Here is a 25,498-nt window from a genome sequence, read left to right as displayed (position 1 = left end):
GTCCCGTCCCGTGTGACTCCCTACCCCACTGGGGCCCCAGCCTCCTTTGCACAATGATGGGGTTGGCCTCCCAGGGTCCCAGCTTTTTGGAGAGGGGATTTACTTCCTCATGGTCCCTTGTCCCCTGCCATTTCCACCACCCCCTGGACCCCAGGAGCCACGACTGGTGTCTTCCCCACCGGGGGTTCCCAGAAAATCTCAGAACTGCCACTCCAGTCCTGGGACAAGGCCCGGGGAGGAGGAAGGAAATTCTCACACACAGTTTGCTCCCCGGGAGCTTGCTCAGGTTCCCAGGCTGACAACTGGCAACCCTCAGAACTCCGTCCCCCACCCCTTCCTCCTCCTCCTCCTCCTCCTCTCCCTGCCTCCCTCTCTCCCCCAGCCCCCCTGCTCAGGCTTAATGACTTCCACATGGGCCTCTGGCAGCTGGAGCCAAGCCTCCCAGCATTGTCTGAAATCTCCAAATTTAGAAGAAATATGAAAATTGTCAACCACTCCTTCCTTAGGGGGTAAAAGCAACATTCGGCACCGGGGGCAGGTCAAGGCGAGGCGGTCACGTGGCAGGCGCCCGGGCCAATGGGGGGCCCCGGGAGGACTCGGCACCCGCCTCGCCCCAACACAGGGCTGGCCTCTTCAGCTCATATAAGGTAAAAGGCAGCAGGGCCTCTGCGACCAGGGAGCGGCGGGCAAGGGGCTGAGGGGAGGGGGACCTGGTGCCAGCCGTTTAAAAGTGCCCCTGTGGCAGTGAAGGGTGCCAGAGGCCCGGTCAAGTTAGTTGAGAAGAAGTGACACCCCCAACCATTCCCCAAATGGTCTGGCCCCCGTATCCCGGCTGCAAGGAGCCATATCTGGACCAGACCCCCAGAGAGGTAAGAACCGCGGCAGATGTGGGGTCTGCCCATGGCGGGGCCTCTGCGGCATCCTCCCCAGGCGAACGCTGCATCCAGGGGTCTGGTCCTTGCTCTCTTGCTAACCTGCTCTAACTTCTGCCTCTCCGGGCCTCAGCTTCCCCATCTGTACAGTGGCTGGGCTGGAGCATCTCTAAGCACCCACCCTGCTTTGACCAGATGTGGTCCTGTTGGCTTCCAGGCCTCCTTGTGGCTGCAGTTAAGTGGGGGAGGCGGGGAGGAGTGGACAGTGTTAACATCATGCCGGCCCGACCTTCACTGCTGATCCGGAGTCTGGGCCCGTCTCCCTGGCTTCTCTGCAGACAGTGCTCCTTCTTGCTCTATGAGGTTTGATTTCACAGTTACAAGAGCCTGGGGCTGCTGGCGAGGAAAACTGTTTTCAAATAATGGTTTCAAGAAGCAAAGCTAGAGGAGAAGCGATGTCAGCTCGGGCTCCGGCAGAAAGGCAGAGGGGCAGGAAGGCCAGGACAAGGCAGTGGAAGGGCAGGCTTGCTGGGGGATGGGGTCGCCGGCCCTGCCTCTCACTGTTCTGGCCCTTCAGCGTTGGGGGGGCACCCTAGCCTCTCTGGGCCGCAATTTCCCATCTGTACCATGAGGCAATTGGACAACACGGTCTCCATGCAGGATGTGGCTTCTGAGCCTAAAGGGCAGCCAGTGTCGGGAAGTTTCCCCAGGAGTCCCTGAGCTGAGTCCGCCCTTTGACCACGGGCTTAGAGTCCAAGCAGATGCCCAAGGCCCATGGGAGCTTTTAGAGGTTGATCCTCAAGTGATGGAAAGAAACCAAAGGGTCTCTGACACAGGCTTGGCCGGGGGGAGGACCAGCCCACAGCCCTGAGGCCTCAGGATGGACCTGGCCCCAATGCAGCCCCTGGTGGGGAAGGGGTTCATCTCTGGATCAGGAGGTGTAGGACCTCTGAGAGGCATGGGGACAGAAAACACAGCAGAGGATTTCAGGGGGGGTGAAGTGGTGGGGCCAGAGGACGCAGAGGAAGGCAGGAGACTTGCGATGGGCAGTGTGGAAGGCAGGGCTGTGTAGAGGCAGAGGACTGGGACCAGCTGGAAGGAACACAGGCAACATGGACCTTCTGAGCATGCTCTGAATGCACCCGGCCCAGAATGGACACAGTCCTCCAGCGTCACACTGCCTAGCCCCCTCACCTCCCTACTTCTGGTCACACAAGACCCAAGGCCATAATGGTCCTAAAGGAGACTCTGGAATCCAACTGCCTGGGTCCAATTCTGGCTTGTTTACTCAGCAGACACATGACTCTGGGCAAGTCGCTTGCCATCTCTGAGCCTCAGCTTCCTCTTCTATAAAATGGGTATGGTCTTGGTTCTGACATCACTTTGTTGTCATGAGGAGTGAGGGACACATGCACAGAAGAGCAAGATAAAAGGGGCTGGTGTTACTTTACAGTTAGACTCTCCTCCTGTGGGGCAAAATGAGCTTAGCTCTGTTTAGAGAGAAGCGGGAAGGAAACCCGGCCAGGGAGCACCTGGAGATGCTGAAAAGAGAACGGGGTCTGGAAAGAGGCAGGAGGGATGAGTTTAGAGGTCGGAGGTTAAGGGGCACAAAAGAGGGGTCAACTTGAGATGCCTAAAGGGCTAAGTGAGGTCTCCTTTCCTGCATTCATAGGGCACTGTGTGGGCAATGTGCCCCAGAGTGTGGTGTCTGAACCACTGCACCCTCATCCAGCGACATCTCCTGTCAGGGAATCCTGGGTGGGGCCCAGGAATCTGCATTACCAGCTCCCAGGGAGTTCCCACCCACACAGAGTTTTGAGAATGCTGTGCTGTCAAGCAGTCTGGGACCCTCACAAACACAGCTGAGGCAACTGAATTCACAAAAAGAGAACACCGCTCTAGGTCACACAGCTGATGGCAGAGCTGTGACAGAATCAGCCCCTCAGCCCAGCCCGAGGCTCCATAAGGTGGATAGGAGAATTATATTTCGATTATCGTGGTCCAGGCACTACCTAAGGCCTTTACACGAATTCATTCATTTACTCCTCACAACGATGATGTGAGGTGGATGCAACGATTATCCCCATTGTACAGGTGAGGAAACTGAGACACTGAGAGGTTAAGTAGCTTGCTAAGGTCACTGTATGTGTGCTGGCTGCCCCACCTGCTCTCTCCCCAGGAGTCTCCCACCTCCTGCCCTCCCCTCGGCCACCCCACCATGGAATGGAGACCTTCCAATGTACCTCAAGAATATGCATGGTGGATTTCCCTGGGAGCCAGGTCCTGGGTTGAGTCTGTTGCGTTATCATTTAATCCTCCTGGGATTACCGTAAGGCAGGAACTAGCATCATTCCATCATCACCATTTATAGGGTGGAAAACCACTGGAGCTTCCCCAAAGTCACACAGCTAGAAAGTGGCAGAGGGGACTTGAACCCAGTCTGCAACTCCCAAACGCATGATCGTATCCTGCCCACAACGGCACCTCCGAGAGGAGTGACAAAGAATCCCACTTCACAGAGGAGATCAGGGCTAAGAGGGCGGCCAAGCCAGAGCTCAAACCCAAGTCTTCTTGGCAGTGGTCCAAGGCCACCGCTCCCCTTTAGCCTCACCGCTACCCAAGGTTGGAAAGGAGTTTGCTAGCCACTGGTCCCCAGGAGCCACACTGCAGCTCCTTGAGCAGAGTAGACATTTTCCCAGCCTGGCCAGTTCTGGGGAAGAGCTGACACTCACATAGCCCTGAGGAATAGAAAGTTCCAGGCCCACGGCCACCTTCACCTGATTCCCCGTGTGAGTCTTGAGGAGTCGAGGAGTCGCAGGAGATGGCCTCTGAGGTCCTCGCCTCTGGGCTATGGGCCCCGCCTCAACTGCAACTTCCCGGCTAAACACTGCCCGGGCTTCAGGGCCATGGGGTCATGTAAAGAACCGTGATAAGGGTTTTTTCCTATTCTTGTTATAACCGTTTTTGTCCACATCTCCTGGTGCACATGAGCTAGAGTTTCTCCCGGGTTTATACCACAAGAAGGATTGCTGAGTTCTGGGGTGCATGCCTGGCAACTTTACAGGAGAGCACCTGATTATTTTCCAAAGTGATTGAGCCAAGTTACATTCCCACCAGCAGTGTATGAGCAGCGCCCCCTGAGACACTTGACATTATCAGATTTCTTGAAGTACATGTGTTACGCTCTCTATTTTGTATCTATCAAATTTGTATAATAAAGAATGTAAGGAAGAAACAAAAATGCAGCTATGCTCCTGTGCACACGGGTATCTAGAAATGTGCCCGACAGGCACCAAGTTGCAGAGGACCCTGAAGGCCCTGGGGTGGGAGTGGGCACTGCCCACGTGGCCCTCCCCCAGCCCAGCAGGATGCAGTGGCCACGGTCCAATCAGAGGTCGCCTGTGGGGTGATCTGCAGGAATCTGGGGGAAAGAGCCCACAGTGGCTGCCTCCTAACGGCCTGTCTAGACAGGCCCCACGGGGCTTCACCACAGGTTGCGAGAGCCCAGAGGCCGCCCCCTCCCCTCTTGCAAAAGAGGCTTGTTGACGGCAATGCTTCACACCAGAAACCTTTTCTCCAATTCAAAGCATGCCTTAATGCACAGCACGGACCACCCACTCTCATGGCCCGTGGACGCCAACTCCTGCAGGCCCCTTTTTGTTTTCATGAGGAAATGGAGGCTGACTCTGGAGCCAGGGGGCTCTCAGATGTGGGGTAAATCCCTGTGCTCAGGTGATGAGGGGACCAGGCAGGGGTCTGAGTGCTGCTAGAGAGGGGCTAAGGTGCAGTAGGCTGGCGGTCAAAGGTGCCAGATGGGAGGGCGAGGAGGGGGAGGCAAGAAGAAAAAAAAAGGTGCCAGACAGGAGTCAGGCTGCCTGGGTTTGAATCCCAGCTCTCCCTCGTAGCAACTGTGTGACCTCGGGCATGATAATCCCTGTAGTGGTTAAGTTGACACATTCCGCTTCGGCAGCCTGGGGTTCATCGGTTTGGATCCCAGGTGCGGACATACACACTCCTCTTCAAGCCATGCTGTGGTGGTGTCCCACATACAAAACAGAGGACGATTGGCATGGATCTTAGCTCAGGGACAATCTTCCCGAAGCAAAAAAGAAAATAATACCTCCTCATGAGGTTATTGAGTTGTCTGGATTAAATGAGTTAAAATTCATGAAGCCCTCAGAACAGTGACTGGCACATAGTAAGTACTCAATAAAAAGTAACTGTTGAGATGTAGTTACTAAAGGCAGCTTCTTCAGAGGGAAGGAGGTGCCGTACTGGGCTCCAACTGTTCTTTATCCATCTAGGGAGATAAGCTGCCCTTGTTCCTTCAATAATAACAATTGCCACATATCAAGTCTTCCCAAGTGCCAGTCCTTCCCCCAGCAATCTCTGAAGTACCATTATCCTTCTGGGAACCCAGAGGCTCAGAGAAGTTTAGTCATTTGCCTAATGTCACACAGCTTCTAAATGGCCAAGGTAGGGCTCAAACCCAGGTCTGGCTGACTCCAGAACCCATGTGCTGACACTCCAGCACCACCCCAGTAAGTTTGTGAGCAAGAGCTAGTTCTGGTTCTGCTCTGCCTAATAGGACCAATTCTTGGCATTTGGGGAGAAGACCATTTGAAGCCAGATGCCTCCTTTTAGATCTTCTAGATTAGGCCTTGTTATGGTAAGGGGATAAACAGAGCCCCCACCCCACCCTCACATGTGCTCAGGGGCAAAAACGCAGACCCTGGTGAAACAATGCTTCTCCCAATGAGCCCCCGGAGTGTGGGCAGAGTGCCCTTGGGGTCCTCCTCAGTCCTGGGCCGCCTCTTGCGGGGCACAATCCATCGGAAATTTGAGGAAGGGGCAGTCGGCTAGGCCAAGGCTGGAGGAAGCAGCCTCACTCTGGCTCCTGCTTAAGAGCCCATACCAGCCACAAGCCTACGTCCCCTTCTCAGAGACCCTCCTCTGAGCCAAGCCAAGTTCCGAGGGAGACGGAAAAACCCCAAACTGGAAAACACGCTGGACCCTGAAGGTTAACAGGGACACTGCTCAGCTGCCACTAGCTTCCACCCCACACCCATCTCCTCTTCCTTAAGATGGGGTGAAGTGTACAGAGCAAGCTCCCTCCTCGGGATGGCATCCATAGTGGCTGTGACACCACCCCTGGCTGGGCTGCCCAGCTCAGAGGCCACTGGTCAGTGTGCCCAGAGCCTGCCAGGCCTCAAGCACGTGACCCAACAACCCTATTGAGCCCGAGGGCCTCTGCTGAGATAAGCTGAACAAGACAGGGAGAAAGGGAAAGAACCAGGCGGAGACTCTGGCCCTGGCCCTGCAGCCAGCACACCTGGGTAAGTTCCTCCGTCCCTCTGGGACCTTCAGGCTGTGATGTCCCATGGTTTGGGATGGAAGAGCGTCAGCTCAGTTTATCCCACGTATGGCAGGGAGGCCCAGACTCGCAGGGAGGGAAAACCTGGCGTCGGGTGGTCAGAGTGGCAGGGGGCACGGTGTGGACAGACAGAGAAGAAGAAGGCAGTCCAGGTGGAGAGCTCTCGGTACAAAGACGTGGAGGCGGGACTGGACAGACGTTTTCAGGAGAGCAGCAAACAAGCCCGTTTGGCTGGAACCGAGGGTAGGTCTCGGAGCTCGGTGAGGTCTGAGGCTGGCAAAGTGGGGAAGGCCTGGTCGTGGAGCAGCTTTGCCAGCCAGAAACCAAACCCCAGAAGGGGGGAGAAGTCCCCCTTGGGATCTGTCTCTGGGAGGGGGTCCCTGTCTTTAGCCTGTTTGTCTGCTTCCCCAAAACACCGTCAGGCTGGGAGCCCAAGTGCAGGGGAGAGAGCCGGGAATCTGGGCATTGGCAGCTCTGAGATGTCAAGCAATGGGACAGGAGACCTCGGGTGGGATTAAGAGGGGTAAGAAGCCTGAAGGCTATAGTCACCATCTTCACACCTCTGAAGAGCTTCCTGAGGAAAAGGAACTTGTTCTTTGCGGCCCCGAAGGATAGGGAGTGCAGCCCCAGAGAGGCAGATGTCAGCAGGATATTAGGAAGGAGTCTCTAACAGTCTGTCCGAAGAGAAATTAGGTGATTGAGAAGCAGTGAGCTCCCCATCACCAAAGGTATGCAAGCTCGGCAGGGACACTGTAGTGAGAAGTCAAACATTAGAGGACTCTGGGCCTTGTGGCCTTTCCCACCACCAGCCTGGGACTTCACTTCACAGCCCTAGCTGCCTTGGGACAATCTCGTGGGGCTGAGTCCTCCCGCTGCCTGGATGTCAGATTCCCAGCTAGGCATGACATCAGTCCTACCCTGACTTCACACAGGGGCCTCTGGGGACCCCCCGCCCCACTTCCTTTCACCCACTGATGCCTTCCCTTCCCAGGGAGCACCAGGCCTGAGCAGAGAGACCTGGAGTCTGGTTATGAGACTGGGTCCCTGTGGGAATATTCAGCTGATGGCCTTCCACCCAGCAGGAATGAAGCAGAGGGGCCAGCGTCCCTGGGAGCCCTGTTCACACGCCCCAGAGTCTACATGGAAATTCCAGGAGGGTCACAGGGATGCTTCCAATTTAGACCAAGACTCTTTATTTTTGTCCCCCTTTCTTTCCAGTCCCTCCTTTCCCCCAGCAGTGGCAGGGGTGTCACAGGAGGCTGGAAGAGGAAGGCTAGTCTCCTCCTCGGGCTGAGTCACAGAGAGACCGAGTCGGGAGAGATGGGGGTGTGGGGCAGACAGGGAGAGGAACCAGAGAGGGCCTGGGGAGGTGGACAGCGTGTGGGAGAGGGTGGAGGAAAGGGCAAAGTCAAGAGGACAGCCAGGCCTGGGCAGGGTCCTGGACGGCGGGCGTGAACATCGCCCAGGGCAACAGGCATTCCTGGACGCTCAAGATCAGAGCCACCTGAGCTCTGGGGTCAAAGAGTCAGGCTGGGGTCGGAGAGTCAGCCCAGATTCTCAGAACACACAGAGGGTCTCGGGGCTGGGGCTTCCAGGATCCCTGGGCACTGGGTCCCCCTCACACTGACTGTAAAGCTACAGCATTTTACTAGATCCATCTCCTTCACCCTTGTGATCCTGGTAGATGCTTAGTAAACATTCCTGGTGTTGAATCCTAATCTCAGAGCATCATAGTCCTGTTAGAGCTAAAAGGGAGCTTCAAGAGCATCAAGCAAGATGCAGAACCCAAGGTCAAGAACAGGGAGAGACTTGCCCAAGATCACAAGGCCAGAGTGGCCACCCAGCCCTGTGCGTCCTTCTTTGCCTCTTCCCTGCCTTCTAGCCAAAGAGGGAGACTACAGTATAGTCCTCACAGCCAAGGGTGGGGAGAGAGGAGAGGCAGGTGCCTTGCCAGGACATAACTGTCTCCAAGAGGTAGTCAGAAGATAACGGCCTATCTTGAATTCTGGTTGCTCTGCCCAGGAAGGCCCTTTTTTCGGCCAGAGATGGTCCCCAAAGCTGTTGGCTGCTACAGATGGGAGGCCTCCTGCAGAGGGCTGGGAGGGGAGGCCCTGGTTCTATTCCTGGCTCTGCCCCCACTTGCCACATGACCTTGAGCATGACCTTGATCGTAAGGTCCTCTCTGGATTCAGTGTGTCCAGTGAGGGGCTGGACCCAACTAGCTTGGACAGTTGGAGATTCCATCCATGATCTGCCTCAGTCTCCTGTGGGGCCTTCTCTCTCTGTCTTGGTCCATCTTAGCTTTTGCCTCAGCACAGGAGGAAGGCCAGGCATAGGAAGCAAATAGCAGTCTGCAGATTCCCCTCTGCCTGGAAGCAGCATCCTTGATGCCCAAGCTTTGCTTTCCAGCCTTGGAATTCCCAGAGACGCAAAAAGCTGGGAAGGCCCTTAAGATCACCCCTGTGAGGGAATCTGAGATGAGAGAGATTCGGCAGATTGCTCACAGTCACCCAGCAAATAATGTGCAAACTAGGAGTGGGCCTTGTGTCTCCTGGTGCCCAGCCCAGTGCTCTCTGCCCTGACCACAGTGGCTTCCAGAATAATGGGCATGTAACCGTGCTCATGTAGACCTGGACACCGATCAACCTTGACACCTCAAACTCCCACACAGGGAGCCTACAATCTCTCCCCTTCTCTGAGACTCAGTTTCTTCTTCCATAAAACAGAGAGATGGAGTGGACCAGATGTCTCTAGAAGCCCTTCCACCAGGACCCCAGGGCTTTCCAGTATGGCCACTTCAGCCCTTTCTTCACAGACCATGGGGCTACTCAGGCCAGGAAATCCCACCAAGTCACAACCCCCACTCAGCCCTGTGCCCCCCAGACCCCAGGGCTGAGCTTCCTCCAGAACTGCAGGCTCCAGCCCAGCTCCCCCTCTGAGGATCTGGATTTTTCTTACCATAAAAGGGCAAGCGTGCCTCTCTCGGTCCCTGCTGCCAGCCCCGCTGGGGGAAAGGCTGAGCTATTTTTGGAAAACTCAAGGGTTTGCTCCTGAAGTCAAGATGGAGCTTGTCTGAGCCTACACTCGCGAGCCCCCTCCCCACCTCCCTCGCCCACCTGATTTCTCTTCCTCACTCTACCCATCTCTTCCTTCCCTCTCTGTGCCTGTCTCTGTCCTGCTGTCACTCACGCCCTCAATCTCTCTGCCCTTGTCTCTCCCTCCCCTCTTCTCTCTCTTCCTTCCCCCTCACCTCTCTGCCTTCTCCCCAGATCTTCTCATAGCCAGGTCCCCTCCCCCACTTCCCTCCCTCAGAGCTTGTTTTTGGTGGTTGGAGAAAGTAACACATCCTCACCCCCACTCCCTTCTTAAACACTATTTACAACATAAATTCCAAACATCCGCCATCTGGTTCTAGGAAGGGCCAAAAGATATTTAGAAAAGGAAGTCATGATTATTCCATCTTCAAAGCCAAAGGAACTCAAAGGCCCTCCTCTCTCCTGCCTTCCTCCCAGGGCCCCTCTGTTAAGATCTGACCGATTAGGATCCCTCACAGAGAAGAGGTCAGTCCCAGCTGGGCCTCTGAATGACTGCATCACTGGGAGCTCGTTGCTTCTCCTCTTTGTGTCTCAGTTTCCTCATCTGAACAATGGGCACGGGATTGGGGTGCCTCCAGCATTAACGCTCTGAGACTTCAAGTCCTGCTGCAGAAAATCCACCTGGTCCGGTTCCCCGGGACCTGCTTGGGGCTGAGCAGGAGGGGTAGGATGGGGACAAAGGGCATGAGAAGCAGCTGGGAGAGCTCTCACCCCCACCCTCGATGTCCCATCTCTCCCTCTCCATGAAGATGAACACAGACCATTCACTTCCTTCACACTGACACACACCAGCGGGATGGGGTCGAACCATCCCCCCTTATCTGACCCTGGGAGGACTCCGGACACCATGGAGTCCAGTCCTCTCCCCACCACATCATGATGAGGCTCAGAGAGGGGAATGCACTTGTCTGCAATCACACAGCATGTCTACAGGAGACCTAGTTCCTAACTTGCTGCTCTTCCCATCCAGCACATTCCAGAAGAAACCAACACTTGTATTACCCTGAAAACATCATTCAGTCCCAGCAAAATGGGACCCTGGAGGTCCTAGTCCTTTGCAAAGTGAACAGGACAGAAGGGAGAACTAATTCCCTTATCATGGTGTTTCTTTAAACAAATAGACAGCATGCAAGGGAGAAATCCTGTGGGAAAGCGGCGAAACAACCACCCAATTGAGAAGTCCCCTTGCTTCTGGAGACGTGCGGCCCTGGCCAGGGCCTACGTAAGCTCCACTTAGACTGCAAAGTCCTTCTCTGTTCACAGCCCCCTTTCCATACAAACGAACACATGCCTGACAAAACACCGTGAGACACTGACTCAGGTTGTCGCTCTGAGAAAATAGTGCCGTGAATAGTCTGGTCTCCTGGGCAGGCATGAAAATGCGTGTTGGGCTGCCTGGAGCCAGTCTCGATCCTGACATTTACTAGCTGTGTGACCTTGGGGGAGGGCTGTCGCCGCTGGGAGCCTCAGTTTCCTCATCTGTCAAATGGGGAAAGAATGGTACCTAAGTCATAAGCCATGGTGAGGATCAGATGAGAAAAAAATAAAGCACTTAGCAAGCATGGAGCACATCGAAAGCCCCCGAAGCTGGTCCCTACCCCCCACCCTCCCAGAGCTGGAGCTGCTCAAGGCAGAGCTTGGGATTTGGACCAGGCAGGTCTGCGCCCCGTTTCGTTCCCTCCCTTCCCTTCCCCCTTGTCACTCTGTTTCAGCCTCACACTGCATTCCCAAGGCTTGCTCAAAAGTCCCCGGCAGCAACCTTCCCTGGGGAGGAAGTGGGGAGCGTGTGAGGCTGGTGAACTCAGCTGGGGTGTCAGGGGGGTGGAGGGCGTTCTGGGAACAGAGGCCCAGTGAAGCTGCGCAATAGGGGGGACGTGGAAAGGGGCCCCACACAGTGGCTCACACCCCAGCTCCCACATCTTCTTGGGATCCCCTCTGGACCTTTGCCCTCATCCTTTCTGCTTCTTCTCCTCCCCTGCCTGGGCCTCGCTGGGCACCCAGGCCCGTGCTCATAATGGAAATTGCAGCCATTTATTGTGGGCTTGTTAAAGTGACAGCAACTGTGCTTGCCCTTGACATCTGCATCATTTGACCTTCACAAACAAGCCTGTGAGGTTGGAAGCCAAGGTTCCAAGAGGTGAAGCCACCAGCTCTAGATGACATAGGTAGAAAGTGCTAGGGGCGAGATTCGAATGCAGGTGGCCTGGTTGCAAGCCCTGTGTCTTCTCTATTCTTTCCAAACACGTGGTGGAAACTCTAGGGCCCTGGAGCCCAAGGAGAGCACAGGCTGTGGTACATGCAAAAGCGTGAGGAAGCCAAGGAGGGGGCTATGGGCAAAGAAGCCCTTCCAGAAAGAACCAGGTGTGGGTGTGGGATCGTGTGCTTGCCTGGAGCCCCCGTCTCAGCCTTCTCCCACCGTGGTGCCATCTGGCTCACACATGTGGCCCATTCCCTGCCCCTCACGTTTCTGGGAAATGAGAAAGGCCAGGACAGAGCACAGATGCTTTTGCAATGACTGTGACGATATGAGTTTTGTTTTGTGGTCATCCAGTGGCCCGCTGCCCCAGCTCGGGAGACAGCTGGACTGAGTGTATGCCCCGGGGTCGTTCCACTCAGAGCCCCTTGGAACCTCAGTAAGCGGGGAAGTTATTCCTACCTCTGGCGGTGGTCGTGAGTGTTCCTTGAGTTGCAGGAGGGAGCATTTTGCAGGCTGAAAGACTCGTGTACCTTAAAGTGGTCACAAGTAGCCCCAGGGCTGTCCCTTTGGTCTTGGCCACCGTGTTAACCTCAGATTTTCATCTGCCGCTAAACGGTTCCTTTCCGATGTGTGAGGCTGGAGGTGGGGGCCGTTGCTCAGAGGGGCCTCCGGGAGATTTCCCTCCAGACCCGCTCGTTTGCTGAGGGGGCCTGGGTGTGCTGGGGGGGAGGCGGCAGCCCCTTCTTCTCCTGGAGCTTGCAGCTGTCAGAAGACCCTCTTTGGAAGCCAGGCAGGCCGAGCAGGATAATGGCTGCCTAGGGCCTGAGGAGCAGGCTCTCTGAGGCCTGGAAAATCTCAGCAGGTTCAGCTGAGGCTTCCAAGGGCCCTGCAGCAGTCCAGGCCCATCCTTAATCCCTTGGAGCCTGGCAGCCCGGTGAGGACCCACAAAGGCCAGGGCACCCCAGGGCTTTCTGACTGGTGGTCTCTTCTTTCCTTTTAGGCTAGGGCACTGGCTGGTGGGAGCCACCCCTACATCTCTGACATTGGTGGAGCCAGGACCCCAGAGAGGTGCCTCCTGAGGACCAGAGGGCAGGCAGCAGGGGCCCTGGAAACAGAACGGTGAGTGTCTCCCACATCCACTCACGCAGCCACAGCCCCACCCGCCCTGCTGGCGGCTCCTATAGGAACCCCCGTCCCTCGGGATAAATTCCCCATCGCAACCCTCAGAATGACCAGGAAAGCAGGCCACAGAAGGGGAAGAGTTGAAGGAAGGTCCCTGCTGACTGACAGAGTGCAGGCAATATGGGGCTGTTGGGTCTGGGTTGTAGGTGAAAAGAGATGGAACCAAAGAAAGGAAAACCAAGCAGGAGCAAAGACTCCACCCCACCCCACGCTGCCTACAAATGAGCAACGCAATCATGCATGCAAGGAGAGTAAAGATGGGGAAATGGGGGCTGGCCCTGTGGCACAGCAGTTAAGTGCACACGTTCTGCTTCAAGGGCCCAGGGTTTGCTGGTTTGGTGCTTCCCGCTTGGCAAGCCATGCTGTGGTAGGTGTCCCACATATAAAGCAGAGGAAGATGGGCATGGATGTTAGCCCAGGGCCAGTCTTCCTCAGCAAAAAGAGGAGGATTGGCAGCAGATGTTAGCTCAGGGCTAATCTTCCTCAAAAAAAAAAAAGACGGGAAACGTGGAGGATGTGGTCGTCCTCCCTGGAGGGGAGCAAGCGGGTGAGGCTCTAGAAACAGGTAGACCCAGGGCTGTGTGAGCCTGGAGATGGCAGAACTGGCTCACGGGGCTTCAAGGGGCTCCGTGAGGGTACACACGCAGTGCTAGGCATGCAATGAAGCTCAAGAAACCATAGCAGTTGTTTTTACCATTGGTCACATTCTTCCCACACATGCAGCTTTTAGTTCCCTGCATGTGAAGCGGGCAGGGTGAGAAACGGATCTATAAGAGGGGTGGAGAAACTGAGGCCCAGGGAGATGAAGGAATGCACTCAAAGTCACACAGACAGTCAGTTGCAGAGGGGGTTCTGGTACCAGATCTCATGAGGATGGAAAAAGGGGAGGAAGATTTGGGGGTGAGCAGAGGAGGCAGGGCTCCAGCAAGGAGCTGACACTCAGGGGACATGTGACGAGCCCCAGGCCTGGCTTACATAACGCAGCACACCTGTTCACCTCTGCATGCCCCACACGTGTGTGCAAACGTGCATCCCAGCACAACGCACACACCCGGCCCTGGCTCGCTGGCCAATGAGCCTCGGAGACAGGTCTAAACAAATTGGATTAGGAGCCTGCAGGCGCCTCCTCCCCACGACTGTCCACCTCCGACACTGAGCAGACCTGCGGAGCTGCCAGCTGCAGTCTCTCTCCATCGCACTGACAGTCAGTCCTGGGCCCCCTCGACACCCCCCCCCCCCCCAGGCCCCAGGAAGAGGGCCGGGGTCTGAGAGGATGCCACGATGATGGATGGGCTGAGGGAGGTTCCAGGGCTGGCTCAAGAGCACACAGGATGTTCGTGCTTGTGCGAGGCTCACTTCTGAGCTGTTCCCAGCCACCCACCCCCACTTCCCCTCCCGCCATCCCCTCTTGCAGCCTCTCCCACGGTCACTGCTGCCAGAGCCCAGAGCCCAGGCCCCGAGCAGATCCATCTCCGTCTTGCAGGCCCACAGCTGGGCTGAGCGGGAACTGGTCAGCTCAGGAGACAATGGCCTAGGGACGAGACACAGGCAGGCACTGTACAGGGACAAGGGAACTTGTCAACAGAAAGACAATGCCATCGTAAGGCGGCATCTCAGTGCTTTCTCATCCAGTTCGTTTAATCCTCAGAAGTGCCTGAGACTTAGGAGAGTGTGCCCACAATACAGATGTGACCACTGAGGTCCATTGATTCTGTGATTCCACAACTCTCCTTTCCTGAGCTCTGAGTCCGCCCCACACCCTGTGTGGGGTGCTGGGGACACCGAGATGAATGACTTACAGCCTCTGCCCCCATCGCTTAATGGAACAGTCTCCTTTGGGCTGGGTCCTTGGGCACTGAGGCCTCCCTGGTCTTCCAGGGAGCAGCTCCAGCAGAATCCCTTTTCCATATGGCCCATGCGAGTGGTTGAACATTATCACTAAGAGGAGCCTCAACAGGCAGCCCATTCAGAACACAGACACTGAAATCAGACAGCCCCAAGTTCAAATCCCACCATGCTCCATTTTTAGTGGATAGCTGTGGTTCGATTAGCCTCTCCAAACTTGTCTTCCCTTTTGTGAAATAGGGTTACAAACCTCCCACCCCATGGGGCTGACTGTGAGGATTAATTAGTATTTTCCTTACCCCCATGACACAGGGAGAAACAGAGGCTGGGGGAGGGGAAGGGCCTGGACAGGGTCACGCCGTGAGCTGAGGGTTAAGTCAGGACCAGGTGGACACCCTCCTCCCCAACCCCGTCTCCCAATATAAATCCTCCCCACTCGCTCCACCCCAAGCAGCCTGGAGTTCCATGACAGGCGGCCAGGGCACATGTCCTGGGTCCCAGCCTCCACCTTCAGCCCTGCCTGGCCTCCGCAGCACCAGAATCCAGGTGACCGGCAGTGGCCCCCAGCCCTCAGTGGCGGTGGAGGGTGGGGGAGCCACCGCTCGCTCCCAGCCCAGAGCGGCCTGGCCATATAAGGGAAGGAGCCGGGAGGCCTCCTCGCTCCGGCCTGGCGAGAAAACCCAGACAGCCAGTGTTTATTTTCTCCTTCCCAGCCTCCCCGAGCTTCTCGACAGAAGACAGAGGTTCCCCCACTCAGTGACATTTCCTGAAGACAGTGGGGAGCAGGGAGGGGAAATCGGCCCGTCCTCCGGGAGCCACCCCCAGACAGCCAACAACCAGGTAAGTTTTGCCAGGTGAGACTGGGGCCACCTGTGCATCCGCCTCCTTCAGTGGAAGGAGAAATGGAGCCACGGGAGGAGGGCGCCTCTGAGAAGGGACCACACCGGTTAGTGATAGAACCCAGGTCTCCCAGTGGCCCCTGTCTGTCGTCTGGGGTCCCAGGGTGAGGGGAGCCTATCGTGGGTAAGTGGAGTAGGAGGGCTATCGGCCCCCTGCCCAGGGAGGCCCTCATTTGAAGGAGACCAAGGGTCAGGGCCAGCACTGTCCGCCCGCCCAGCAAGGACACAAGACTCGGGGAGGAGTTCCCAGGGCCAGAGAGCCAGGAGAAGGGCACCCTTCCTGCACCTCTGCCCCTCCTCCCAGCCCAGCCATGCCACCTCCTCCTCCAGGAAGCTCTCCCAGCTAACGCCAGGGCAGGAACCTCTTCGTGCTCTAAGCCCTTGACAAACAGTCCTTTCTTGGGCTCTCTCTTGTGCCACTTAGTTCTGCTCTCTATTTACCTTGCCAGGGGCATTTCCCTCCACCTCAGCCTGACTGCGCTCCTCCAGGGCAAGGTTTAGTCCCTTCTCCTCTTGGCACATCGAAGACGCACTGGGGTCGCTGAACGGACAGGTGAAACGGTTAGGCCCTGTCCCCAACTCAAACGCTTGGAAAATTGGCCAGGGGGTGAGATATCCAGCGTAGAGGTTAAAAATGAGGGTCCTGGGTCGGCTGTTCTGAGTCAGGAATCCCAGCACAGCTCCCAGCTCCATGCCCTGGGAAAATTCCCTTCCCACCGGGCCTTGGGGATGAGCACGGTTAAAACAGCCAATAAGTGACCGTTCCTACTGCCGTCAGCATCACCATGATTTTTCTAGAGACAAAGGAACAGAACTAGTCAGCCTACAGCCCCAGAGCAGACGGAGGCCATCCCTTCCCCCGTCAAAGGCTGCGCCCCAGCCCTGGCCCTGCGTCACGGTCTCTCCCACAGGAGCGTGGGCCTGCCTCTCCTTCCCGTTACTACACCCAGGAGAGCTGCACTCTTTGCGGTAATATTCTCAGCCCGATGGGATGTGCTGGAAATAGCCATCGCTCCCCCGGTTCAAGCTGGGCTGTGACCCTGGAACCATCTCCTTCCCTTCCTGGTCCTCCCGGTGGAGGTGACAGCATCCGCCTGCCACCCTCACCAACCACTCTGAAGATTAAACGTGACAGGCACAATTTCCCAAATTGCACTCACTCGGAGGCCCCCTTTTATATTTTTTGCCATATCTGTAAACAATTATAATCTCTTTAAATTTAAGATGAATCATGGTTAATACCTAAATATAAATAAGGAGATAAACGGGAGCCAGAGAAGTGTCAGAGACGGGATAGTACCTAACGGAGGCTTTCTCCCCGCTTGGTGAACAGAAGGACTGAGAGCAAACGGACAAGGAGTAACTTGAGTCACTCTGTCTTCCAAAGGCAGCGCTGAGGCCACCGGCTGCCCACATGGCCCTCTCTCTGCACTAAGCCGAAGGTCATTAGGTGAGAGGGCTTTGGGAACAGTCAGGACCGCGGAATGCAGGGGGCTGGTTCCTGGCAGCAAATGATCGCTTTTTCAGGACAGCTATCCCTGGCTCCTTTCGGAAACCTCCACCTCGGTCAGGCCAAGTGTTTTCTCTCGCAGGCCTGGTGGGAGCCGCCTGAGAGTGGAGTAGACAGGCTGCGGGCCACCCAGGACCCCCAAGGTGGGTCCCGATGTTGGATTCACTCCCCAGCCAAAGGCAATTTGGAAAGAGTTCCTACAAGAGAATTCCCTACTAGAGGAAGGCAGTCCTTTAGCTGGGAATACCTCGGGGAGGGGCAGCACCCCGCAGCAGGCCGTGGGGACTGACCTGCCCCAAGTGGCAGACCAGAGGAAAACACTTCGCATCTGGGCCTGACTTCAGATTCTGCTAGAGGCACGGGAGACACGATTTTGTTAAGGAGGGGTGTTTCTCCTGCTCTCTCCCAGCCTGCTTACTCTGAGGTCCCCACCCAAACCAGGTCTGGAGAGGAAAGTGAATTATCTACATGGCCATTCAGTCATCCACTAATGGCATTCCTGGGCCCGTTATCATGTACAAAGCCCTCAGCAAGGCCCAGGGACTCCCCCAGATCAACAAATATGGGCGCTGTCCTCCGGGAACTGGAGACCTAGCCCAGTCAGCCCCTAAGGCAAAAAGCTCTGACACTGGAGAGACCGAGGCTGAGGAGAACATCCAGCCATTCAACCAGTGCCCACTGCATGTCTACATTGCCCGGCCCTGCTTCCGGGGGGGAATACAGGAGGCAGGGTCCCTTCCCTCACAGGCGGGCCATGCAGTCCACGAGTGCAGGTGGTCATAAACGAACACTACATCACAAGTGTGGTAAAGGATTAGAAAGAAGGCACAAGATGCGTGTTGACATGGACGAGGGCGTCCTGATGTCCGAGGAAGTCGGAGGGGGCGGCTTCCCAGAAGAAGTGGACGTTTGAGTAGAGACTAAGCACATGAAGAGGAGACGTGCAGGGGAGCGGGGAGGAGCAGCATGACCCCTGGGAGGCCCCGAGGTAGTGGGCACAGGGCTCCCTGGAGGAGTAGAAGGACAGGGCAGTGGCCCAAGAGGCCAGCTGGGGCCAGCTGGGGCAGTGCCGTACCCTTTGGAGAGAGTTTCAGAATTTTAAGCAGGATTTTAAGCAGGGGAGAAATATGACCATATTTGCATTTTTAAAGACCGCTCTGGGAGGATGGCTGGGAAGGATGGCTGGGAAGTGGGGGGAGTGGGAGCAGGGAGACCAGTAGGAGGCTGAAGCAAACACGGATGAAATAAAACATCAAGTACCGTGAATTGCTGTTTGGCTGGGATGTACCAAGCGTCAAGCTGGGGCGTGGGGTCAACGGATTGGATGATTCCATTTATTGAAATGTCTGGAATAGGCAGCTCTGCGGGACAGAAAGGGGCCTGCCCAGGGCGGGGGTGCTGGGGGCTGGGAGGGGCTGAGGATAAGAGGTTTCTTTTTGGCACCATGAAGGCTACAGTTGATGCTGGTGATGGTTGCACAACTTTGTGAACATATTAAAAACCATTTCATTGTACACTTTCAGTAGGGGGATTATACCTCAATAAAGCTGTTTGAAAAAAAAAAAAGAAAAGAAAGGTGGAGGCTTGGTCCCAGAGAGCTCCAACGCCAGGCTGAGGATAGGAACGCAGCAGGGGGAGTTCCAGAGTCTCTGGGGTTGGCGTTGGTGGGCAGGGCTGAGGCCCGTCTAACACCCCTTCTCCTGCCCAGGGCGGACCCAGCCATGAGCCCACAGAGCGCCGGCGCCCTGTCCCCCGGCCCGAGGTGCAGTGCTGCATCTCTGGTCAGTTGGGAGTCTGAGATGAAGCACTGTAGCTCAGGAAGGGAGAAGTTGTTCTGCGGCCATCAGCCTGGAAGCGGTGAGTGGTGGTGGCGCTTGGGGGCGCCAGGCAGGACGGGAGCATTTCCAGTCTCCACACTGTCAGCTGTTCCTGCAGAGGAAGTTTCTGGACTCAGGTCCCACCTGTGTCCCTATGCGCTCTGTGATTCGGGGCGAGCATTGACTCTTCTGTGTACCCTAGTTTTGTCCATCTGTGGAATGAAGTGTTGGACCCTCCAGTGGGGGCCCTCACCCAGCACCCTGCCTCTGCTTTCTCTTTCTGAGCCCTTGGTGGCCCCTGCTAATCAGAGAAGGCGTCCATTCTGGAAATGTTCAGATGCGGCTTCAGAATCCTTCTCAACACAAAGTCCTGGGTAGCGACTCTTAATGATTCAGAGCTGAAACCCATTCATCATTTGTGGATTGGACAATTTCTAAAAACCCTTTCATCCCTAAAGACAAAGCTCTGGGCTCTTCATGTTTTGAGCTCTTACCTTTGGCTCCCGGCCCTTGCCTGACCCAGTCCAGGCCTCACCAATGTCTGACCTCTCTTGGAGGCGCCAGACAAGCAGGGACCAGCAGAGGAGAATAGCTGGGCTAAGCACAACTTTATTTAACCTCCCAACAAGCTTGGGAGGTGAGCAATGTTATTGACCCATTTTACAGATGAGAAGACTGAGGTTCGGTTAAGCAACTCACCCAAGGTCACTCGTGAGTTGTGCTGAGTCGGGGTTGTAGCCTAATCTCTCGGCCGTCAAATTCGTGTTCTCACCCACTGCACGTGACTGTGTGCCCCAGGGGTGGGCAGCGGAAGGAGAACATCATAAATCCTCCTCTGGTCTCGTCCCTGTATCTCAGGCCGCTTTTAGCAAAGACAGACCCAGCCACTCTCCACTAATCCTAAGGACTCCTTTCCTCCTGCCTGTCCCCCAACATTGTATTTATCTCACCTTATGCAGTAGGACCTAGACTGTCCCATTTTACAGTTGAGGAAAGCCAAGGTTAAGTGACTTGCTGGAGGTCACCAGCGAGGGAGTTGCCAGAGACTGAGAACGGGATCTGCCTCCCTTTGGCTGGAGGCTCAGGAATACACACGACCCATGGCAGCCACGGGGAGGGAGGGCGGCTGGGACCCCAGAGGGCTTCTGGTTGACAACATGGCTCTTGACAACGCGGAAGGTACTTTCCAGGGCACTTGGAAGTTCCAGTCACTATTCCTCCTGGAGAGATCAGCCACATCCTGCGATTCGTGGCACCCATGCTGGCTTCTGCAGATGGGGCTGGAAGCAGAAGAAAACTCCAGCTGGTCCTTAGGGACGTAGCAGGGCCTTGGGGCTGAAGGCCACTCTCTCACCTTGTCCTCACGGTCCAGTTTTCCCAGGAATCCCTTAGATGCTAAGATGGGGATTCCTGGAAATACTGTTCTTGAGGTCATGGTTTAACAGCTGGATTCGCCTCCTTCCCACCCCAGAGTTGGCCCTGTGGGGCCTCGGCTCAAGCACAGGATGAGGGGCAAGGAGAGGCCCGTGCGCTGGAGGTAAGAGGGCTCGCAGACCGTCTTCTTGACCTTTAAGTTGCTCTTCTTTCCATATTGTCCATTTCGTAACATCCCTATGAGGCTGGATGTGGGAACTTCACCGCTGCCATACTCTTGGGAAATTTGCCCCGACGCTCGCGGAGCAGTGGCTGAACCGGGACGCTGTAAAGCACGGGTTCTCCCGGTCTCCACCCACCCTTACCCCACTTCCCAGCATGCCGTGTGGTAGGGGCCACAAGAGCGTATCTGCATGATTGACAAATTAATAAACGCGCACGAATTTATTTTAACAGTTTATTAAATCAGTTAGGTAAACTAAAAACTATAAGTCTTAGTTCCATTTGGAATACAGCCAGAGAAAAATAGAAATTTTTTCCATCAACCCGGAGAAGACAAAAAAGCTCAGAGCGCCCTCTTGTGGTGATGCCTGCTGCTACCCACTCCAGGAACACACGCACACGCACACGCACCGCCCCGAGATTCCTTTAGCCCCACGCACTTCTGAGGCAGTGACCACTCAAGCCCCATCCATCAGCTCATTACTAGTGGTGGCTCCAGCACTCAGTGTCCTTTTAGTTCCAAAGCCTGGCTTCCTCCTCAAAGCTCCCTGAAGGTCTGTGTGGTAGGGGAGGCTCAGAGAGGTGAAGTGACCAGCCCCAGGTCGCCCAGACAGCAAAAGGAAGAGCCAGGATTGATCCCAAGTCCAGTGGCCTGTGGCAATTCCTTAGCTAAAAGCAAAAACTACAAAAATAAAACCTAAAAAGACTCTCTGAATAGACATTGGGAATGCTAATGGACCGAATGCCGAGGACCCGAGGTGGTCCAGGGACAAAACCAGAACTTTTCACAAACTCTTCCTTGCGTTTTTCATGGAGTTGGTAGAGATGGTGGGTGTCATGGCCCCAGAGTCCTCACTTTGGGGGTCTGATCCCCATAGTCCCAGGGACGAGGTGGCTCCCACACATGGCTCAAGCTGTCTTCCTAACGGCCCACATGGAAGACATTTATGATGTACGAGATCTACTCTTCTCATACACAGAGACTGGAGCTGGCCTGACCATGGAGAAATCTGATTTGCTCCTAACAATGATAGTAATAGCTTCTACTCATGGAGCACTTACAATTTGCCAGATACTCTCTAAACAGGTGCACAGGCATTACCTCATTCAGTGCTCACAAGAACCCAGTGAGACAGGTTTTATCATTTACTCCATTTCACAGACAAGGAAGCCAAGGCTCAGAGAGGTTAAGAGACTTGCCTAAGGCCACACAGCTAATAACGGTGAATCTGGGATCAGATCAAGTCTGTGTTTATGCTTTTAACCTGCCCTTGCCTCCTCCCTCCCATTTGGCCTGACTTGACGAGTAGGGCTATCTCTCTGTGGCTTCCCTGGGGGGGGTGGCGGAAGGTAAAAAAGTAAGACCTGTGTGGTCCCTTCTGTGCTCTGTGACTATAATAAACTGCTGGACCCTTGATTTGTGTCCCGTTTCTTCCTGGGAACAGGGGAGGAAGAGAAGGCATAGAAAGAACCTGTATTAGTTGGCCCGAGCTGTCATAACAAAGTACCACAGACTAGGCAGCTAAAACTATAGAAATTTATTTTCTCATCATTCTGGAGGCTAGAAGTCTAAGATCAGGTGCTGGCAGGGTTGGTTTCTTCTGAGGCTTCTCTGTCTTACAGATGGCTGCCTTCTCCCTGTGTCTTCACTCTGTGTATCCACATCCTAATCTCCTTTCTTATAAGGACACCGGTCATGCTGGATCAGGGCTCACCCTAATGACCTCATTCAACCTGTCTCCAAGTACGCTCACTTTCTGATGTACTGGGGGTTAGGACTTCAACACGAATTTGGGGGGACACAATTCAGCCCCATAGCACAGCCCCCTTGAGGTGACCCCCCATGTGCCTTCACGTTGCCAGACGTTTCCAGAGGCCAGCACAGACAGCAATGGGGACCCACACTGGGGCAGCAGAAGGCCCAGAAAGCTGCCATGCCTTGTCTGGGAACACCCCGCTGTGGAGGGTTAGGGGAAGGAAAGAGTCCCAGGAGGTAAGGTCCACCGGGGTGGGCCAGGCACCAGCCAAGGAGCCTGGCCACGAGGCGCCCTCTCCCCTTCAGTCCCAAAGGCTGACTGACCAGGCAAACAGAAGAATGTGAAATCACACCTCACACAGGTGTCAGGGTTGAGAGTCCCGACCCCCGGGCTCCAGCCGTCCCACAGGCATCGTGGCCAACACTTGGGGACATTTTAAACACAGTTGCCCCACTCTTGGCATGATCTTCCAGGCTCTGCTACATTTTGAGGTAAAGAACCCTACAGCCTGAGCAACAACCTTTTACACGACCATTCCTAGATGCATGGCACCTCCCCGCATCTCTCCTGCGCACCCCAGGAGCCTCGGGGAGGAGGGGGGAGTCAGCGCACGTGGGAGCCCCTCTCCAGACCCCACCGGCCCTGTGACACACCCCGGTGCTGTTCAGCTTTGAGAAAGGACCCAGCCAGCCGCCAGAGCCTTCTCGACACTCAAAGGCCTTGTTCCTTCTAGAACCCCGACTCCACCCCTGGGGAACTATCACCAGTTAAGACGGGGCAGGTTCCGCGCTGTGGTTTGAGATCCTCGGGGGTGGAGGGTGGACGGGAATAACGGCAAACATACAGCAAAGGCCGCGCCCTCGTTACCCATCTCAAGGCAGCCCCACCAGCCCTTCCTGGGCATCCGCGTGCGCCGGGGCTGCCGCGGAAACGAGACAACCGGAGCCCCGGCGCGCTAGAAGCACAGACTCCATCCCACGCACAGAAACGTGAGATCTCGCACTCCCGCTGCAGGATTTCAGCGTTGAAACCTTTCCCGAACACAGCCCTCAACAATAACAGTTACAAACACATCCCTAAATGCCACGCCGTGGGCCTCCGTCCTGTGGGGAGAAGGAATTGGCATCCTAGTGACAAGTCCAGGGACAGATCCCAAGGAGCAGGCCGAGGCCCTTCCCGCAGGGAGGGTCTGCGCCCTCTTTTCCTGCAGGGGAAGCCTGGACCTGGTGCCTCTGGGGGAGCCGCGGAGGAGGCTTGACCCGGGCCGGGCAGAATGGTGCCCTCTTGTGGCCTGCCCCGGAAGGACAGGTTTCCCTGCTTAGAAAAACTTTCCATTATTTGTTCTGTCAATGATCATTAATACATTCGCATAGGATTTTGCATCTCAAAATGCACTTTCCATCCCATGCCCTCATGTGGTCCTTGCTATGAGATGCATATTGTCATCACACTTTTACAGAGGCCCAGAGAGGTTAACCAATACTTATTAAAATCATCATCATCATCATCAACATAGCACCTATGATTTATTGAGCCCTTACTCTGTACCTGACACTGTGAATTCATTTTATAGATATTATCTTAATTGTGAGATTCGTGGTGGCCCTTATGGTATAGATGGAGAACAGTTCCAGAATGTCAGGCATGTGTCCGGGGTCCCATAGCTGGTAAGTAGCAACATCGGGAAGCTAACCCAGGATAACCTAGCACCAGCCCCGCACGCAGGCCAACCATCTCCCACAGAAGCTGGGAGAGAGGAGTGTCCACTCTGGTCCTCCAGCTCCCAGAAGCTCCCCCAGCTGCCTCCTTCTGGGAAGAAGAAAGACTTCGACCACCAGGACTGACCCTGCTCCAGAAACCAACACATCGTCAAGACAATTTTATATGGTGACAATTCGAGAGCAAAAATCCAGCAGAGTTGTGTAATAAGTGGCAGAATAGCAACACTGTTTTAAATTGAGAGGTCAGGGAGGGTTTCTGTGACATTGGGGTAGAGATCTGATGACAGGAAGACAGTGGGGACTGAAGGGTCTTGGGGTCAGGCAGGAGCAAGGATGGGTATGAAGACCCGGAGGCAGAAGGAGCATGCGATCGTCATGCCAGGAGACCAGGGGGGCTGCAGCCTGGAGCAGAGGAGGGGGCATGAGACGAGGTTGAGGGGCACAGGCGCCAGGCCGAGTGGGGCCGTGGGGGCCACTGCAGCTAAGTGCAGTGAGCGCCACAGATATACATTTTAAAAGGTCACTCTTAAAGGGGGCAGGTGAATCGAAATGTATTCCCCTTTCATATTTTCTTATATCTGTATAAAGAAACCCTGAAAAAATACAAAAGAACCTAATAAAAGCAAGACTTCTCAATATTGACATTTTATACTGTTTTGACATTTGAACCACATGTATATATTACCCACATTAGTTTCTTGTGGCTGCCATAACAAATCAGCACAAACTGGATGGCCTAAAATGACGGAAATGTATTCTCCCAGAGTTCCAGAGACCAGAAATCCGAAATCAAGGCGTCGGCAGGACCACACTCTCTCTGAAGGTGCCAGGGGAGCTTCTGCTCCATGCCTCTCCCGTCTCCTGGTGGCTCCGAGAGTTCCTTGGCTGGGGGCTGTGTCACTCCAGTCTCTGCCCCAGTGTCGCCTCCTCCTCGTCTGCTGCCAGCTCTCCCCATGTGTCTCCTATAAGGATGCTCACCATTGAATTAGTGCCCATCTAGAAAATCCAGGATCTCTTATCTCACGACCCTTAACGTAATCACACCTTTGCAGACCCTTTTCTCAAATAAGGTCAGAGTCACAGGTTCAGGAATTAGGATGTGGCTGTATCTTTTGCGGTGCCACCATTCAACCCATCACGATACCTATTCGAAAAGATCAAAGCAAACTTAAAACTTTGTTCTAGCTGCAGGGTGGCAGATGGATTGTAGGGTGGCAGGACGGAAGCAGCAGGAGATGAGGGAGCGGGAGGGAGGGGGGACATGTGGGAGCAAAGGTCCAGAGGGCTCTGCTGTAGGAAGCAAGGGAAAGTCAGAAAGCAGCTTCCCCCGACCCCTCCCCGGGTCTGGCCTGAGCAAATGGGCACACCTGGGTGCCCTCACCGAGGCTGGGAAGATGAGAGGACAAGGGGCCTTGAGGGAGTGGGGAAGTGAGACACGGGAGGGAGAGGTTTTAGACGTTTCAAGGTAGAAGGTGCCATGGAGGCAGTTGGATGTACACGTGGTGAAAGCTATAAAAGTCTTTACGGGAATGGAAGCCTCATGTGGGCGACAGGCCCAGCTACAGAAACACCATTCCTCCTTCGTTTGGAAAGCTCAGCGTCCACTGATGCAAGGCCGGGCTGCAGCCGCATC

The 25,498-nt window shown here is 55.2% G+C and overlaps 1 protein-coding gene and 2 non-coding genes across 4 annotated transcripts; all 3 read left to right on the top strand.

Annotated features, from left to right (window-relative positions):
* Positions 1-668: 668 nt before the first annotated feature.
* LOC138917275 (uncharacterized) lies at positions 669-21,802 on the top strand. Of its 2 annotated transcripts, none has more exons than XM_070233028.1 (4): positions 669-869; positions 12,539-12,657; positions 15,279-15,405; positions 18,683-21,802. In XM_070233028.1, the coding sequence occupies exons 1-4, from the start codon at positions 810-812 to the stop codon at positions 18,770-18,772; spliced, it is 396 nt and encodes a 131-aa protein (XP_070089129.1). In that variant the 5' UTR covers positions 669-809; the 3' UTR covers positions 18,773-21,802. The 2 variants fall into 2 exon arrangements, with proteins under 2 accessions (XP_070089129.1, XP_070089127.1); XM_070233026.1 differs by lacking the exon at positions 18,683-21,802 and adding an exon at positions 15,914-18,545.
* Positions 18,730-18,793, top strand: MIR143 (microRNA mir-143). The gene has a single exon (NR_032935.1). It is a non-coding gene; the product is annotated as a microRNA mir-143 (primary transcript).
* MIR145 (microRNA mir-145) lies at positions 20,152-20,221 on the top strand. Its single transcript, NR_032936.1, has one exon. It is a non-coding gene; the product is annotated as a microRNA mir-145 (primary transcript).
* Positions 21,803-25,498: the final 3,696 nt, after the last annotated feature.

The sequence above is a fragment of the Equus caballus genome, chromosome 14 (assembly GCF_041296265.1).
Source record: "Equus caballus isolate H_3958 breed thoroughbred chromosome 14, TB-T2T, whole genome shotgun sequence".
Classification (NCBI taxonomy): domain Eukaryota; kingdom Metazoa; phylum Chordata; class Mammalia; order Perissodactyla; family Equidae; genus Equus; species Equus caballus.
Note: the sequence above shows the minus strand (reverse complement) of the source record. Positions and strands in the feature narration are given on the sequence as shown.

Excerpts from the sequence above, each read along its gene's own strand:
- LOC138917275 (XM_070233026.1), top strand. The coding sequence starts at position 810 with ATGGTCTGGCCCCCGTATCCCGGCTGCAAGGAGCCATATCTGGACCAG. Across the intron at positions 870-12,538 it reads TGGACCAGACCCCCAGAGAG|GCTAGGGCACTGGCTGGTGG; the intron begins GTAAGAACCGCG and ends CTTTCCTTTTAG. Across the intron at positions 12,658-15,278 it reads GGGGCCCTGGAAACAGAACG|CCTCCCCGAGCTTCTCGACA; the intron begins GTGAGTGTCTCC and ends TCTCCTTCCCAG.